General features: G+C 34.7%; 1 protein-coding gene across 4 annotated transcripts in view; it reads left to right on the forward strand.

Annotated features, from left to right (window-relative positions):
- Positions 1-18,960, forward strand: part of CACUL1 (CDK2 associated cullin domain 1) — an 80,719-nt gene extending 61,759 nt beyond the window's left edge. The window contains exons 7-10 of one of the 4 annotated variants that reach the window (XM_074233551.1): positions 5,502-5,640; positions 12,805-12,848; positions 12,969-13,020; positions 13,338-18,960. In XM_074233551.1, coding sequence (XP_074089652.1) covers positions 5,502-5,640; positions 12,805-12,848; positions 12,969-12,997 — 212 coding nt within the window. In that variant the 3' untranslated portion in view covers positions 12,998-13,020; positions 13,338-18,960. The remainder of the gene's footprint in view (positions 1-5,501; positions 5,641-12,804; positions 12,849-12,968; positions 13,021-13,337) is intronic. The other 3 variants (XR_012477870.1, XM_074233550.1, XM_074233552.1) reach the window with 3 other exon arrangements.
- Positions 18,961-19,279: the final 319 nt, after the last annotated feature.

Consider the following 19,279-nt stretch of genomic DNA (forward strand, 5'->3'; position numbering starts at 1 on the left):
CAGTAGGCCAAAGGGTAGGCATGGTTTTATAGCCCTTTGGGCATAGTTCCAAATTGCTCTACAGAATTGTTGAATCATTTCACAACCCCTACAGTACATCAATGTCTCAATTAACCTACATCTGTTCCCAACATTTGTCATTTTCTCTGTCTCTCCTATTAGCCAATCCAATTAGGTATAAGGTATTATCTCAGAATTGTTCCAAACTACATTTCTCTTGTTAATAATGAGGTAGGACATTTTAAAAAAAAACTTTTTGAATAGATTGCATTGATAATCTCATCTGAAAACTGTTCATATATCTTGATTATTTATCAATTGGTTTTTATTTTTTATAAATTTGACTTAGTTCTCTATGTTTGAGAAGGGAGTTTATCAGAGAAACTTGTTTCAATATTTTATAACTACAATTACTATTGCTAGCTGTATTTCCCTCCATACTATTCCTCTCACTCCTATTTATTCCATTCTGTCTCTTCTTTCACCTTGTCCCTCCTCAAAAATATATAGTATCTGACTAGCCTCTCCTGCGGTTTTCCCTCCAGTCTATCACCTATACTGACCCTTCCCTCTGTCCCCTTTCTCCTATTCCTTTCCTCTCCTATTTTCCTCTATTGTAAGATAAATTTCTATATCCAATTGAATGTATATTTTATTCCCTATCTGAGCCATTTCATATGAGCCTCCCCTCATCTTCCTCTTCTTCCACTCGAAAAGCTTTTTCTTGTCTCTTTTATGTGAAATAACTTAGCCCATTCAAATTCCCCCTTTCCCTTTCTCCCAGTACATTCCTTTCTCTCCATTAACTCCATTTTTTTGAATTATATTATACCTTCAAGTTCAACTCCCACCTGTGCCTTGTCTATATATATGCTCTAAGAAGTGGGAAAGTTCATATGAGTTATCAGTATCATCTTTCCATTCAGGATATAAACAGTTTAACATCATTTAAGTCCCTTATGATTTGCCTTTCCTATTTACCTTTTTTATGCTTCACTAGAATCTTATATTTGAAGATCAAATTTTCTGGTTGTTTTCTTCAGGAAAGTCCCCTATTTCATTGAATGTCTATCTTTTCCCCTGAAAAAATAAATTTTGTTGAGTAATTGATTTTTGGTTTTATCCAAGTTCTTTTGCCTTCAGAATGTCATTCTAAGTCCTCTGATCCCTTAATGTAGAAGCTACTAAATCTTTTGTTATCTTGTATATTGTTTCTTTTTTGACTAATTGCAATATTTTCTCCTTGACTTGGCTATTTGCTTATATTATTCCTGGGAGTTTTCATTTTGGGATCTCTTTCAGGAGGTGATTGGTGGATTCTTTCATTTTCTATTTTACCCTCTGCTTCTAGAATAGCAGGGCATTTTTCCTGGAGAATTTTTTGAAATATGATATCTAGGGTCTTTTTGACTTTCAGGTAGTCCAATAATCTTTAAATTATCTCTTCTGGATCTGTTTTCTAGGTCTCTTGTTTTTCCAATGAGAGAATCCACATTTTCTTCTAGTTTTTCCGTTCTTTTGGTTTTATTTTATTGTTTCTTGATTTTTCACATTTTCATCTGCTTCTCTTAGCTCCATTCTACATTTTAAGGAATTATTTTCTTCAGAGAGCTTTTGTATCCCCTTTTCCATTTGACCAATTCTGCTTTTTAAAGCATTCCCCTCACTGGCCTTTTGGACTATTTTTTTTTCTCATTTGACCCAAACTGGTTTATAAGATATTATTCTCTTCAGTATTTTTGGTAATTCCTTCACCAAGCTGCTGACTCAATTTTTCATGATTTTCCTGCATTACTCTTATTTCTCTTCCCAATTTTTTCTGTCTCCTTTATTTGATTTTCAAAATCTTTTTTGAGCTCTTCCATAGCTTTAGACCAATTCCCATTTTTCTTGAAGGCTTTGGATGTAGCAGCTTTGAATTTGTTATCTTCTGAGTATGTGTTTTGATCATCCATAGGACCAAAGTAATTGTCTGGTCAGATTTTTTCCGCTCTGTTATTTGCCCTTTTCCCTTAGCCTGTTTAGGAGGGAGGACATACTCCCAAGCTTTTGAGAGTTTTTGCGGTTCTTTGGAGATGCCCCCCAGAAACCTGCAAGTTCTCAATTCTTCCAGTCTTATGAGAAGCTATGACTGCTCTTCCGCCCTGTGATGTGGTCTATTGCTGACCACTAGTGCTCCTTTCTGTCCTGAAACTGAGAGGAAGGTCCCTTGCTTTGTTGCAAGCAATAATTTCTGTTGTGCTTCTGCTCCTTTTCCTGAGACTGGGTCCCAAACTGTGACCTGGATCTAAACATGGAGTGGTTTGGGGGAAAACTCATGAGAATTCCTGCCTTCACTCTGCCATCTTGGCTCCTGAATTATTGAATTTCAATAACGTCAGTATGCCAAAAAGACTGCATGCAGTATGTTTCTTGGAGTTCAGTGTATTTTGGAGAGTTTATTTAGAATTCAAGAATACTCACAGAACAGACTTCACAAACTTAGTAACTATATTGTACTAGCATGAGTTCTTCCAGTGAATGCTTCCTTGAAGTATTGGGAGTTTGTGGATGTCTCTTCATGGGGAAGTTTTCAGACAAAGATTGAATGACTGCTTATTGAATGTGTTTTCTAAAACTTTTTTGCTAGAATTTGGAGTAGATATTCACAGATATATTGTGCAATGTCAATTCTGTGAATTCTACCTTGGAATAACAAGAGCAGAGGAAGGCTTTGTGGAAGAAACAGCATTTGAGTAAGATCTTGAAAGATTTTATCAGTAAAAATGGGGATTAAGACCATTCCTAGGGGGCAGCTAGGTGGCGTAGTGGATTGAGTACTGGCTCTGGAGTGAGGAGGTCCTGAGTTCAAATCCAGCCTCAGACACTTAATAATTACCTAGCTGTGTAGCCTTGGGCAAGTCACTTAACTCCATTGCCTTGCAAGAAACTCCCCAATAAAGGGCTATTCTTAGTCTATGGGATGACAGGAGCAAAAGTACAAATATAGAGAAGTACAGAAGATAACTGGAATCATTGAGTTATTAGTTTTTAGGTTTTGTTGTTGTTGTTGTTGTTGTTTTTTGCAAGGTAAATGGGGTTAAGTAGCTTGCCCAAGGCCCACACAGCTAGGTAATTATTAAGTGTCTGAGGCTGGATTTGAACCCAGGTACTCCTGACTCCAGGGCCGGTGCTTTATCCACTGTACCACCTAGCTGCCCCCATTGAGTTAGTTTTAAACTAAATTAGAAATTTAATAATGGGAGATCAGCATGGGATGAAATTTTTCTAATAATGATAATCGGCAGATTATGAACATACTTGAATAACAACCTAAAAAGTTTTGAACCTTTGTTTCATCTGAGTGGAAAATATCTCAAACAACATCCTTTCTTAGCTTTAAAAAAAAAAGAAACTTTAAAAATACTCTCTAGGAACATTTTTTTTAACTTTCCCAATATGGAACATTATTTTATAACTCCAAACAGATGTTTCTTAGGATGAATCTGAAAACATTTAATAACTATTTGTATATAAAGTGTTCCTTAATTGGTGAAATGCCATAACCATCTAATTTATTTTAATTACTATATTTTAGTTGAGGATTCTAATTCTGGTCAGCCTAAATATGAAGCACATCATGAAACTCCTGTCTCATTTCTGATTTTCTAAAGTTCCTATTTCTTATTGTCCGTAGACAATTATGAATTATCAGTGGCTCCCTAGTTGTTTATAAAGCTTAATGTGACAAATGTGTATCTTGGTTTAAAAGTCATATAACTCAAAATTTTTGACCCAACTTCCCCAAGTAATATGCCACACATCTTATTTGAACTGAATTGGAGCCCCCCCCCTTTAATTAAACAATAGTGTTGAACAGAACTCATGTGATTTCTGGGGATTAATTTATGAATAATATTTTCATGTTGGAAGGCAACCAAGTTACTTAATGCATTTTAGAGTTCAATATGCTGAACAGACACACAAGTATTATCACAAGTATTGAAGAGAATCTTAGAATAAAGTTAATCTTTTAGGTTAAAAAGAAACGTTGGTACAAGTTTCTTCAAAAGCTGTTTTATGTAGGCTGGAGCTCATGTAATAGAATTCACAGTGAATTGACCTGTTGAACATTTTTTTTTTCCATTTAGACAACATTTGCTCTTCTGAATATTTTCTGAGGGATTTATTTTTGGTACTTTTATGTTACTAGCAGTAGCCATAATGGAGGATATCCTGAAAATGTTTAAATGTTAAATTAAAGTTTTAAAACTTTGATACTTTAAAATTGCACTAAGACTTAGGATACCCTGTGTTTCTGTTTTCTTTTTTCTTGAAGGGTTTTTAATGTATAAAGATTCAAATTCTGTTTTAAAAAAAGCATGGTTTATGGTTTTAAGAATTCCCAAATCCTCCCTTAACCAGTAGTTGACTGTTAACATCACTTATTGCATTGTACCTATTTTCTTTGTTTTAGGAGGGAGAGAAGGGTCTAAACTTTTGATTTAATGAGTAAAAAGATTTTCTGATCTGCCAGGTTACTTTCCCTATGCTGAGCAACAGCTGTTTTTTGATGTATAGTCTTAGAATTGTTTGGAGGTAGTGAAAAGTTAAGGACCACACAATCAGGATGTATATATGTCTGTATGTATATTTATATAAAATAATTTTCATGATGAGTGGGTTAGGGAAATAAGGGGTGTGAATTCTCCTGATTGATAGGTAAACAGAAACTCAGATTTACTCCTGTCTAGAGTCACTTCTTTGCAGACATCTCCTCAAACACCAGGGGCTTACCCAATATGAGCATCTTGTTATTTACTCTGTAACTGTGTATATAGGCATCTGGGGCAACACAGTGGATCAAGTGCCAGGCTTGGAGTCAGAAAGACCAGAGTTCAAATTCAGCTTCAGAGATTTACTATGTGATCCTGGGCAAGTCACTGAACTGTTTGTCTCAGTTAACTCATCTGTAAAATGATCTAGAGAAGGAAGTGGCAAACCACTCTAACATTGCAGCCAAGAAAACTCCAAATGGGGTCACAAAGAGCTGAACACAACTGAACCATTGTGCATGCACCACTCCCCCTCTTCTACCTCTTACTCCTAATTTGTAAGCAGTTAACAAATAGAAATGTAGCATTAATCTACACTGTTGTCTCCACTCACAATCCCTGTGAGACCAGAATTCTTTCCCTACCCATTATTTCCCAAAAGGTGTCCTTATCCCTACTAAAATTCACAGTATTTTGTGCCTCTTTTCCATACATATTCTATTTTGTTCCATTCTTATTTGTGTGTTTTCTATTTTGCCTAATTCTGGAGGGTAGTCACTCATTTTTGGTAGCCTCTATCACATGGCTTACACATAGATAGTCAAGTTTTTGAATTTAGTAGTAGAGAAGATCTTTTAATGATAATTTTTTTCCTTTTAGTTTGCTTTGATGTAGATTTTGCTTTCTGACAAAATAAACTCCCAAACTCCCCATTTCATTTAACTTTTTTTTCCCCTCCTTTCACAGAGTGGGTTCAGATGGCACCAGCTTTATTTTCTAAGTTCATCCCAAACATACTCCCACCTGCAGTGGAGTCAGAGCTTCAGCAATATGCAGCTCAGGATCAGAAACTCCAGAGAGACCTTTTACAAAATGGATTTGCAAGGTATATTGAGTTATGCTTCAGTACCAACTCTGATAAGCTAAGTCAACAGCTACAACTCAGTATAAGGAAGACCTTTTCTGCAGTTTGATCAGTGTTAAACATGGGTGCCACAAGATAGGAGAACATTTATAATATTAAAATAGGGAATGGGTGCCATTCCACTGTTTTAGAAGAGATGGTATTGCATTATATGAAGTTCTTTATCTAGAGTCCATGAATTTGCTTTATAATAGTTTGAATACTTTAGTTCAGTGTAATTCATTTCCTTTGTAATACTTTATATTTTATTTTCTGCACTTAAAAATTCTGAGAAGGGATCTATAGGCTTAGTCACCTTCTAAAAGGATCATGGCCTCTTCTGGTTCCTTTATTCAGAGCTGCATATGAATGCACTCTTGGGAATAATGACTTCTCAAAGGTTGTGGTGGTTTCTTGAGCCTTTGGGGTAACCTTGGCTTAGATAACAAGTTTTTTATAAATCTATAATTATATTTGATTTACCTTTAGTGATAAATAATAAATATGATCATATTCTCTTTAAAATGTTTTTGATGTGGAGCTATTCAGAATCCTGTTTTTCTTTGTAAATGAAGCTATGTTATTGAGACTTACAGGTGCCTGGAAGAGATATGGGGGAGAAATGGGGAGAAAGAACTATAATTCCTACATTGTTTCTGGCTGCTTGTCAATTCACATTATCAATCTATGTGGAATGACTTGGTGAGCCTCACTGCTTAACTGCGTGTGAATAGTATAAGCATGAGTTAAAGTATTGTTGCCCCATCTTTGGTTCCCTCTAGTGGCCAGGATTCAAAGAAGATTTACACTTTGGTTCATTTTCAGATAAAAATGGTTGTCTCATTGGTTAGCAATTTATAGATTACCATCAGACTAACTGATTAAAAGCAAAGATCAAAATATACACCAAATTATTAATAAAAAGGATAAAGAGAAAACATTACATGTTATCTTAATTAAATAAGTTGTTGATGAAAAATGATAACTAAATGATCATTAGCTTTTACTATTTAACTTGTCCATCATTACTATTTCTTAGAGAAATTTTACTGAGGTAGATAAGTAGTCACAATATGGAATCTGAACAACTCCCAAATCACTTATACTGGTAAACTCTTGGTCTCTTTGTCAATGGAGACAGAGAATAGCGAAGGATAGCACTGCTTTTAAATACAAGATTGATTAATTCAACAAACACTTAGCAAACATAGTGAGGAGTTTCTGCAGATACTCTTGTTTGTGGATGGCATTATGAAGATAGAGACAAGTCCCAAGGCCCTCTGTGAGATCCACAGCTCCTAAAATGACAATAAACTTGTTAACATGTACAGGAAAAATAAAGTAGATGTGAGGATACATTCTGTTCAGATTATGGCATAAAATTGGGTAGGCAACTCGTGTTTAGCCTGTCTCTATCAGTACATTTATCTGGAATGATAGTATTAGGTGGGCAATGAGCTGGTCCTAAAACTGAAGAGAAGGAGAGTTAGCTGGATTACTTTATGGGAAATTACCAGCGTTTGGGTCCCAAGCTGCTTCCTGAAATACAAACTAATCCTTTTACTATCAATATTCTCGTGGTGATGATACAAATTTGGTGTTAGAAATTAGAACTCATCTTCAAAGAATCTAAATATAAGATAATGGAGGGCAGTAAAAAGGAGCAAGTTGTGTGAAAATAGGGTGAAACATTGCCCATAATATTCAGAGAAGAATTAATGTAAAAGATCTGCAACAGGGCTTTGATGAAAGGGAAGCTGAACTAATCATTTGAGGACAAATAGGTGGGTAACTTAGATACTGTGAAAGATTAAACCCTAAAGTAGAAGTTGAAGTGCATAGGATAAATCCTTTTGTGGGGACTATGGGAAGACACAGACCGGAATGATAGGATGAGAAGGCAAGCGGCACTGCTATTGGTACTGGCAGAGTGCCTGCAAGAAATCACAAATACATTATCTGAAATTAGTCTTTAAAATGGAGGTGGGGGATGGGGTGGGTTAGAATTTAGCATTTAATTTTTTTAACATCACATTTATTTTCTATGTCCCTCCCTTCTCCATGAAAGCATTTCTTCAAACAAGGAATAAAAAGAATAAAAAAAAGAAGGGAAATAAAGAAGTTCAGCAAAACCTCATATCAGCTATGTTGCATTTTCTGCATTGTGGCATTCAAATGTTTTGATTTATTGCATTTTTGGGGAATCCATGTGACTCCTACATTGTCTCTGGGTCCTCCTGTAATGTCTTACAGGGTGGGCTTGGAGTGAGGGAGCACTCACCCAGGATTGGGTCCAGTCAGAGCAGGGAATGCTTTACTTGCCTTTACTGGCCTTCCTCCTCCTGTGTCTTACCAGAGTTCATGTTTGCTACCTATTATAAGTTGTGGGCATATAAGGGAAAGTAGGAGGCAGAGCCTCAGCAGCAGGAAGGATCCCAGTATGCAGTGGGCCTCATGCCCAGCAAGCTAGACACAGGTAAGAGAGGGATTATTTCATAAGGATTTTTACCTTATGGGGATGCTTTCTTTGAACTGTGGATTTTGCTATAATTACTTTATCTGAAATCTTTTAATTAAAGTGATCTAGAGAAAGACCCAGAAGCATTTGTACTCACTTTTAGAGATCTCAAAACTATACCTTTTTAGCTAAATATGCTGGGGGTTTTTTGGATATGTTTTGGATGTTTTCTTGGGTTTTTTTGGTAAGGCAATGGGGTTAAGTGACTTGCTCAAGGTCACACAGCTAGTTAATTAGTAAATGTTTGAGGCTAGATTTGAACTCAGGTCTTCCTGGGCTGGTGCTCTTATCAACTGCACCACCTAGCTGCCCCTAAATATGCTCTTAAAAACCATTGCTTAGATGGTTCTGGATTTTCATTCATATGGATATTTGTTCCACTTAAACAAAACACAGTCTGTTGATGTCTGCCTTAAATCCTACAGTGGATAGTATGCACTTGGGGGCCCTGCTCAGGATCTCTTGACATTGCAGGATCCCAGTGGGGCAAGAAGTAGTTCTTAGGTGAATTTCACTTAGTCTGGGTCTACTCCTTGGGCCCAGTGTCTGGCACTACAGTTTTCTCTGGGTGGTTGGTGGTGGCCTTTGTAGACCTGGATTGTGCACTGGCATTGACCTTTGGAGGATTCTCACCATGAATTCTTTGGACTGTTTGACTGTTTAAAATATAGTCCTTGGTTTTAAATAGACCCTTGGGGTGAAATTAGGACACTTTTATAGGGGTTTAGGGGGAAGGAGGGAAGAAACATGGATTAAATACCTGCTACATACCAATTCTATACTCTCCTATTCCATGATGTTTTTTTAATTTATAAAAGCTTGTGCCTTTACTTGCTATATCACTTTGACAAGGAAACCTAGTATCTCATAAACTGTTTCTTTGTTGCTTTTGGATGCATGAGTAAAACAACACCAATTCCTCTGTTTTCCTCTTTAAGAACCCTTGCACCTTAATTCCATTTATCTGAAGTTTTTTTCTTTCCCATTATCTTTTATAATGGAATGTCCAGATTGATAGGATTCAATTTGTTTTATGTCTTCTCTTTGGTCATTGGATAAGTGACTTAGATTTAATGTACTTTTGAAGTGAGAGATGGTCTAAAAGAATTTTTAAAAAAAAACCTGGGCACCATCTTTTTTTAACCATTTGATAACCACATTTTGATATAATTGGGTTTTTTAAAAAAATAATCTTAGATATTTATATATGTACAAATACTTTTCTTAGAAGGGGGATAAGTAGGCTACACCAGATTGCCAAAGGACACACACAAAAAGGATAAGAACTAAACCCCTTGACTAAAAACTAAATTTTTCTAACCATATGAGACTGAGAATCACTTATTGTTTTAAAAATTTTTTTGTTTTTTGAATTTGAACTGAGGGAAAATAGTGTAAGATTGTAGCTATTCCATTCAGCAAATATTCATTAAATACCTTTGGGTACTGTGTTCTCTGATGGGGAAATGAAGACAAAAATGACACAGTCTCTATCCACAAGGTGCTTTCATTTTATTGCTTCTCTGAAGAATGAGCATGCTGTGTGCTAGAACAGTATATTAAGATAAGAGAATGTACAGAACCATTTCTCTAGTCCTTAGGACAAGATATTTTAATGTTTGGGGTTTGAAGTCCTTAGGAATGTTATAAATGCCTCATTGAACCTTTTTATAAATTCTGAGTATATTTTGAGGTACAGTATCATTTTAAACATAACTGAATCATATAACTAAGACCAAATCTCTTACATCCATAAAAATGATTAACATTTTTATTTTATATGGAAAAACTTCTTTCAGCCTTTGACTGAAATTTAGTACCATAGAACATTCCAGGACACAATAAAATTAATAAATTTTATTATAATCAAGTTAATTGTACTTTTTACTGTAAGGATTTAACTTTCCTCTTATATTATACTGACAATGCTTTGGATACAACAGGCAATATAAGCTCGTGTCATCATCTACAACTATTCCAGTCTAACTTTTTATCCTCCCACTACTATTCAGAGAGGATTTGTAGAAAACATTCTTGGGCCAATGCAAAAGCCACCCTTTTACTACTAAGAGCTTAGTGATGAGTCTTATAAATTATGCTCTGTAAAACTCAGTGCCTTCTTTGATCATTATTTGGCCAGAGCAGTTTTTGAAGAAATTGTATCCACTGATGCGAGAAGAATCAAGAATATACTACAGTTATCTAATAATAATTCTGTTACTGGCTATTCTGATATGAACAGTCATTTTATGGTTTATGCTCAGCCAACCACAAGATTATACTGCACAGCTTTGCAAACTACTTTTTTCATTTAAGATTATATTCCCATCACATTATGTTGGAGTCCAGCTCTGTGCACAAGATTTAATAGAGTGTACCACAGAAGTCTTTGCAATGTTTTGTCTTAATAATAAATGCTGCATTCATACTATATTATTAGTTGCTAGTGAGCACATTCACATTTGAGCTGAGTTTTTTTGGTGAGTTGGAAAAGACATTTGTAAATTCAAGAATGGCCTTGTTTTTTAACACAATTAATATTGTGAACTCGAGTCAACTTTTTCCTGTTCTTTAATTGAATTAACTTTGCAGGTTCTGTTTTGTCATCTGAAATCAAATAATGGAAAGTAAGCTTAACTCTGAGCTTTTAAAATATGTGTTCAGCTTATAAAAGTATTGAACCATTCCTAATTTACATCCACATTTGGGGTCCTTGGAGGTATTCATTTACTTTTAATAGTAAATGAAAACTTCTAATAATGTAATGAACAATTTATTTTATAAAAGAAAATTAAACCCCTTAATTGTATTGGTCGATTTTCCTTCATTGTAATTGAAACTTAAAAAATAGTGTTACTGTGGTCTGGTGGTATTTAAGGTTATAGCCTGAGTAGCTCACAGTTTGTCTTTAGTGTGGATTAGATGGCATATCATTGATTGTATATTGCTTTGATGGATGGACAGGTTCCAGGGATTATAGTTTTATTCCCAGAGTTCTGTGTTTGTGGTCTTTCTGCATTGTATGCATTGTGTGTCTTCCATGCTATCTTTTTAATGTTTTTAATTGTGTCTTTTGAGGTTCAGCAATTAAAATTTTTCATGAAAGTTTATATCATGTCTTAAGTCCTCTTTTATTCAAAATTTCCTATAGTGTCATGATAAATTGAATAATTTGACTTTTAGTTAAGTTATAACTGATAAAATTTTACAAGCTTATTTAATTTTTTTTTGCTAATGGAATCTTTTTTCTTAATTGATAACATCTGAATCCAGATTATCCATTGAATTTTTCAAAAAAGAATGCATTTTTTTTTTTTTTAGAAATTTTAGGCTTAGAAAAGATAACTAGATGTCTACTTTAGTTAAACTTAGTATTTTCAGATCAGGAAAATTTGTATATTTGGAGATGATTCAAAACTAGAAAATTTATGCTTATGTTTTAACAATTCATAAGTAATGACTACATAAGATAAAAATATTACTTAAGAGATCTTAAACATAAAAGAAACTACATACATTAACTAAAATAACTGGATGAAGGCAGAGAAGAATGTGGATTATAAGTGATGTGTGGTCCTGGCTTTTGTCACTAACAATGCTCTGGATTGGCCAATTTTAGCTTCCATATTTTTTCATCTATAAAGTGAGGAGTAAAGAAATCTGTATCCCCATTTCTCCTGCATATGTTTTAAGGTAAATTAGATAATGTTCAAAAATCTTCCTTTTCTTTGGAAGAAAGGCATTCTGATCCATTGGAGTGATGTTTCTGAACTTTTCAAAATACTTTAGCCATTTTGTGTAGCTTCATTATAGATCTCTCAGATAAACCTTTCCAATATTCATTTGACATTTGGAGAATCTTGAGGATTTGCCTAAGTTTGTAAAAATCAGCAGTGCTGACAACCCAGTCACTTCTCAAAACATATGACAGGTTTTTTGGAGGAAATCAAATAGGGACAACAAGGAGGAGAAGAGGGTTGTTTTACCTCTGCCTGTTTCATAAATTCATGGTAAATACTTTTCCTTTCTGTCAGAATTGATCTAATATTATGCAAAAATCTATTCTAAAACAAAACAAATTGTCATATTCATTGTCCTTCCATTAAATGTAAATAATTGAGAGTTGGATGTATTTTAAAATCCATATATATGTGAATTTTAGTATTTTCTACAATATTTTTATTTTCTTGATTTAAATCTCTTGCCTGGATTAGAGCTAATTAATCAACATTGTGCTAAGCAGTGGGACTATAGAGACAGAAGAGAATTTGACCTTGTCCTCAAGGAGCTTTCCTTGTATCAGGGGAAATACCATGTATATGTATTAATAATATATGCATGGTCATGGGAGAACAGAGTCATTAGAAGGTAGCAGGATCACCAATAGTCTCATGTTGGTGATGACACTTGAGTTGTGTTTTAAAGAAAACTGATTTCCAGTGGATTGCAGTGCATGGCTAGGCGTGGGGACAGCCTGTGAAAAGGAGCATGCAAGACTGTATCTGCCATATATACATATATATATGCACTCTTTCACATATTTATATCATGATTAAGGACATATTTTCCCTTGTATCTCTCTGCCAGTAAGTCAGTCCTGTTTACCCTTCTTGCTTTTGTTTTCATAGAGGTGATCAGTCACGTAAGAGAGCTGGAGAAGAATTAGCTTATAGTAAGTAATAATATTTTTGTTGTTATTTCCAAAAGTGAAAAGTTATGTGACCCAGTACAAATAGCATTGATAGCTATGTGATGAAGTATTTTAACATTGGTATGTTTCTTGATGAAACAGGTGTCCACATAAGGACCAACTTTTCATGAAGTTCAAACTGACTGTCCTGCAGGTAGTTTCAGAGGGGAAATCAAGTTGTTGGTGGTAGGCATTGGTGGGGGTGGTTGTGAAGAAGCTGCCACTGTTCAGTTTCTCACCAGAAAAAATGGTGACCCAGATTTACATCCTAATGATCCTTAGCACCTTTCAGAACCCTTATATAATCAATACCATTTAGTCCTACTCAAAATATTTTTGTAAAATCCTTCCTTTGCAACATGGGGATTGGAGAGGAGGTCATGTGGACTAGGGGATTAGCACCAGCCCCCATTGTTCTATTGAGTGGTGTTTTATGTGCATAGCTGCTTACTATTCAAATGTTTTTTTCAGATGGCTCATCAGCATGTGCCAGTTCCAGAGGGTGCAGATAGTGAATGTGTCCTGGATGTGCTTTCATTCCTAAAAGGAGACCCTGGAGGAGCTGGAATGGTATCCAGAGAATCAGCTTGGGCCCTGCTAAGACTCAGGAGCTCTGTCGCCAAGGTAGACTTGGAAGAGGAGGTTGGACTTCATACTTGGTTTTCTAATTTTTCTTTAAAAAGTCAGTTGCTACTAGACCTGGGGATGATTTTGAGAAGTGACAATCTTTCAACATATTTACTCACACCTCTTCTGTGAAGAACAGGTTATCTTGAGAAGCATTACTCAATGAAAATCAGCAGCCCAAATCAGCAACTTTCTACAAAAGACCAGAAGAATCTTTTTTTTTTTTGCACTTATTTTTTGTTTATTTGTGGACTGTTAAGTGTGTTGGTATATATCAGTTTCATATGTCAAGATATCTTTTACTTAAAAAAAAGAATCATTACAATACAGTATTTTTTGTCCATAACCAAAACAAATTCCCTTTTTAAAGAGTTGGTCCTTTGTTTAGCATTAGAAAGTGTGTTAAAAGAAATTACTAACTCTGATTTGTTGTAAATTTTCTGAATTCTCATTGGTTCACTTTTCTCCACTCTGTGCCTTGAGCTTTTGTGCACTTTGCAACAGCAGATTTCAAACTCAAAGATGCTTCCTGATGATGCTCCAGGGTCACATACAAACCCAGGAAGACCCTGACTGCTGCTCAGCTGGCAGGGTGCTAATTGGGAGAGGGAGGAAGAATGTTAATTTGTGGCAGATTGGTCAGAAATTCCATCTGCCTTAAAATGTGTATGTTTATATTAGTGTTGGGGACCAACTGTTGGAGAAATTTCCATTCCCTTTATCACTTAACCATGAATATGTCATGAATATGCTGCAGTGATGTTAATTTTTGAACCTCAGAACTAACACCACTCCTATGTTTCTAGGGTCATCAGAACAACTAGCACCATTTGAAGTTTGAGTTAGATTTTGAATCCAAATAGAATCAGTGATGTAGGGTTCCTGATCCATTTCTCTTTAAATGGATGAGATGTATTTGACAAAACAAAGCATTTTGGTACCCATTTCATACTGACAGAGCTCTTTGACATGGTGGAGGTGGAGTTAGCTCTACTCTGCTGTCACAAGGACCTTTTCCCAGCAGAGGCAAAGGAGCACTTTTTCTTCTACTCCCCTAATACTCTCTCCTGGCCAAAATTCTTTTAAGTTTGAAAGGAGGAGTATATTGCAAGATGAGGCAGGGAAAAGATAACTTTCTTTCTTTATATTCAAACAGACTGTATTGCTTTGTGTTAACAGACTTCAGTTTTATGTGGCTATGTCAGAATAACTTTTCCTCCTCAAAAGCTGCAGAGGTGGCAAAGAAGCCTTTAGAGAAATCTTTTGGGTTGGTCCACTCACTCCTGTTTTGAAGCCTTATCTCTTGAAGCTTCTATAAATTCCAGCTGTGACTCTCTTTGGGAGAGAGGTAGGCAGTTAAGACATAGGGTTGAAAAGAACGATCCAGAGGAGCAATTCAATCTTTCAAAGGAAGTGTCCACTTTGGGAAAACTTGTTTCATTAGAGTAGTAAGAATTGAAGATGTTAATGAATTTTCCAGTTGGTTAGGATCAGTGGTTAAGGAGAACCTTCCAATCTTATGGAGCACTTTGAGCAGGGTCCATTTAACCATCCAAGGATCTAGATAGGTTGTGGTAATATTGAATTATTGTAAAAATATGTATATTTAAAAAAATACACACACACACACACACACACACACACACACACACGAACAAAATGTGACCTGAGAAATTGATTTGCTACATCAGTAACATTCTAATTTAGAGTGTTGAAGAATTCTTTCATCATGCTGTTAGAATTTTACTTTGTTTAATAAAAAGTTTGATATTGGGCTTGTAAATAGTACACAGAACTGCAGTCTCACATTTGAGAAGGCAGTTATAACAAATTTTCATTAGGAAGTAAATTTCATATTCTGCAAGAAGGAAAAACTGAACATTCCTCTTAATATAGATGAATGCATAAGCACCCTAGCCAGTAGTGAAAGCCTTTTTTCCACAATGTAGCATTCTTGCTTGTCCAACAGTATGTATGAAATTCCTTTGTAAGAAAAAAAATACTGTATTATGTTGTGAATTGGCATTAAAATTTCTGTATGTTTTTGCATTATTTAATGCAGAGGTATTTTTATACTGTCTTATTGTGTGTGTTTTAACATAATAATCTTCATTTAGTTTTCTAAACTTTACATTGAATAAAACTAACTCCTTTTTGAGTGCTGGAACAGTGAAGACATGAGGATAAGGTAGAACAGAACTGGTAATTCTTCTAAACAGCATAACTGGCTTTGATTTCTTTATTGTTTCCAGCTTTACTCCACTCCTGAAATGAACTCATCAGTCACAAATATAAATTTTACTTTGGAACAGATTTTCTATAGTAATATTAAATGTTTTTATTTAATTTGTTGAGTTGAATAATGTGATATTTAAATTTTAAGATTATACTGAATTCTTATTTTTAATTTACTATGAGATATGCTAAATATTAGCAAAATTTGCCATGAGATTTAAGTTAATAACTGTAGGGGGCAAGGGGGAAGGGTAGGATTGAGAGGCAAACAGACTTATAATTTCCTTGATGCTGTAAAACTTTAGGTGAGAAAATGCCTCTCTACCAATGCACATTGCTTCCTTCTCTGCAACTTTCTGCCTTAGAGCTGTGTTGTAAAACTCAAATAGAAATGAGGCAATATTAGACCACATCTTTGGATCCTTGTGGGGCTTATGTTAACTTAGAAAACCACATATTAACATTGTGATCTATTATAGTTTTATTTCTTTTGTAAAGTATTAGCCATTTATATTTTAATCTGATTTGCACAATGATTCTCATGTTTGATAGCAAGAAATTGTCCTGTGTCTCATAGCTATCTATTTCAGAACTGTTCCTCCAACTCAGGTCTTCATGACTCTAAGACTGACTGTTTATTACAACAGGATGACTTTTTAGACAGTTATTCATCATGAAAATATTATCTTGAGATGCTTTTTGCTTATCATTTTTTTTTATCAACATCATATTATTACAGATGTCTGATAATTTACCCTAATTTAACTTTGTGCCCTGGATGAAAAATAATTGAAGTTTTCAAAAAGTTTTAAAATACTGGCTTAAAGTTAATCAAATGAATGCATTTTTATAAGGATTACTTGTTTTAAAAATTTGCCTTAAGTTTTAAAGATTTGCCTTTAGTACTAGCCTTATCTTGCTGTCTTTCTGTCTCATCACTCACCCTAATCCAGAAGGAAATGTTACTCAGTTTTCTTGTAGAAGTAAAAATGACAAAATGGCAATTTCAGAAAAGCTGAAATTAGCATAAGCTTCAACTAGAAAATGTTTTTAAAATATTTATCTGGTGCATCCTTAAGTTTTACACAGTTGTTGTTCTTTGTATCATATCAGCTGGGAATTGTGGGTTTTTTCCCTTCCTTCCAAGCAGAGTTAGAGAATTTATTTTTGCCCCTTAAGATAAAATGCCACCTAGAACCTGATTGAATTGTGGTGCTAAGATTTGAGGAGGTTTATTTAAAGAAAAAAAAGAAACAAAAAAGCATACTATGTGTGAACATATGGTCTTGGTAGTATGAATATGTAAATTTCCCTATTTTGTCCAATATATGAGTCTCTTCTGTATTCCTCAAGAATACTTTACACATGGATGAAGTAGCAGGGTGTTAGACTAAATGAACAAGGAACAGGTGTTTCCCTGCTTTTTTCACATAAGACCTTTGGTTTCCTTGAGAGGGGAGCAGCTGTGACTTCAAAACCCCACTTGGCCTCTGCTACTCTAAACTGAATAGTAGCTTTGCCTCTAGCTCTAGAACTCTTACTGTTCTATTTCACTTTCTGTCATCTGCTCTAGGAAAACAATAACAACACTGTACTCCTGTCATTAAGGTTGGTGTTATTTCTTCCTCTTGTTTACTTTGCTACAGAAAAATTAATAATTTTAGTGATTATTGTGGGAATGGCCTTGCCCTCAGGATTAAAATTAAAATATTTTGTCTAAGTGCAGTTACTATTAATATTTCTAAATGGGTTATGCATATAAACTAATCCAAGCTATTAAAAGCTGTAGTATTGAAATGCAAACTACAAAATCCACATGGAACATTTAACACTGATTTTTATGGTCCCTGACTTTCTTAGCTTGGTCTTTTTTTTTTTTTTAAGTTTTTTTTTGCAAGGCAATGGGGTTAAGTGACTTGCCCAAGGCCACACAGCTAGGTAATTATTAAGTGTCTGAGGTTGGATTTGAACTCAGGTCCTCCTGACTCCAGGGACCGTTCTCTATCCACTGCACCATCTAGCTGCCCCTTAGCTTGGTCTTTAACAAAGGATTATGAGACCTCACCTTTTAGTAGCAAACCTGAACATGAGTACATTATATATGGTTAGAACCTGTAAGAAAAAGAAAACCTTTTTAGTGGTAAATTAACAATTTTAATAAGATTTCATGTAATTGTAGGAAGAATTAGACATTACAAAACATAATGGAGAAATAGCCTTTAAATTTTCATTGCCTTGGCCTCGCCTTCTAAATGCTACATATAGCAAAGGACTACCCTCCGTACTTCCCTTTACCCTCATAAAAATTTTAAAACACTTTAGAACCCTTTTTTATATACTATGTTGATTAAAAAAATGACATCAACTTCTGTCTTGTGTTCATGAGTTTTCTGAAGATAAATTACTTACATCTATGGTTCTCACTTAAAGGCACAGTCCTCCATTTGCTGAATGATATTATGAGTCCCTAATTTACAGTTAGTCTTTGTATCTGTTCTTGGAGGACAGTAAATATGTTTAACAAATCTCTCTATTTTTATTGGAGGATTTATAAGAGAATTATTTAAAAAATGCTACATCAAGAGTACATATTTTAATGCCCTTCTCTCTCTCTCTGTATATATTGCAGATTTGAAATGATTTGAAATGATTTTAATCCTTTTTTGCCTGAACTTTTGTTTTTTAAAAAAACAAGCAAATATAGTGACTTTCAATTCTGAGAAAATAGATCTGCAGTTAATAGTTCTATTTTATCACTGATATGTTGTTATGTGCTAAGTTCAAAATTGGTGGTGATTTTGTGACATTTTTCTGTTTTGATTATTAATCAATTTTGTAACCATGGTATTTTGAAGAAATTATTAGCAAATGTATTTGCGAAGAACTGTGGTTGAGAAGAGGGAAGTTCACATGGATAATACCCCCTGCACCAGAGGAATCAAGGCAAGAGACTTCCATCCACCTACCTGCTAATCATAATGATGGGCATTGGAGGATTTTATTCAAAGTTCCTTTGTGGGGAGTAGGGGTGGGAATGGGGGATGAATCTTAACATACCTGATACTTCACTTTGTCTGGCATTCAGAATTTATTCCAGTTTGCCCTTAAAACTTATGCCAAAACCTTGACTGTGACCTTTTATTTCACAGTAGGTCTTTTCTGTTCAGGGAATACTACCTTTTTCCCATGAATATTAATCGTTGATGAAATAAAGCTTGTAAATCTGTCTTGAGACTTGCTTTGTTGATATGAACTAATATGATTCTTATATCATGGTTATACTGTGGGTCTGATTACATTTTTCTAAAATAAAGTTTGTTACTTGGTAAATGTGTAACACACAAACTGGATAGCCAATAATGTGTAGGATGTTATTAATCTTGTCTCACAATACCAGAGTTATAAATTCTACTTCCTTTTTTTGGTTACTCATTTAATCTTACCTACTTTTCAGTTTGTGTTTTTACTTTAGCTTATTTTTTAAATTTTATTCCCTTTGCTTGAAATTGTTATGAATAGCAATTTGAGGTTGAGATTTGAACTCTGGTCCT

This window comes from Macrotis lagotis, chromosome 4 (genome assembly GCF_037893015.1).
Source record: "Macrotis lagotis isolate mMagLag1 chromosome 4, bilby.v1.9.chrom.fasta, whole genome shotgun sequence".
Classification (NCBI taxonomy): Eukaryota; Metazoa; Chordata; class Mammalia; order Peramelemorphia; family Peramelidae; genus Macrotis; species Macrotis lagotis.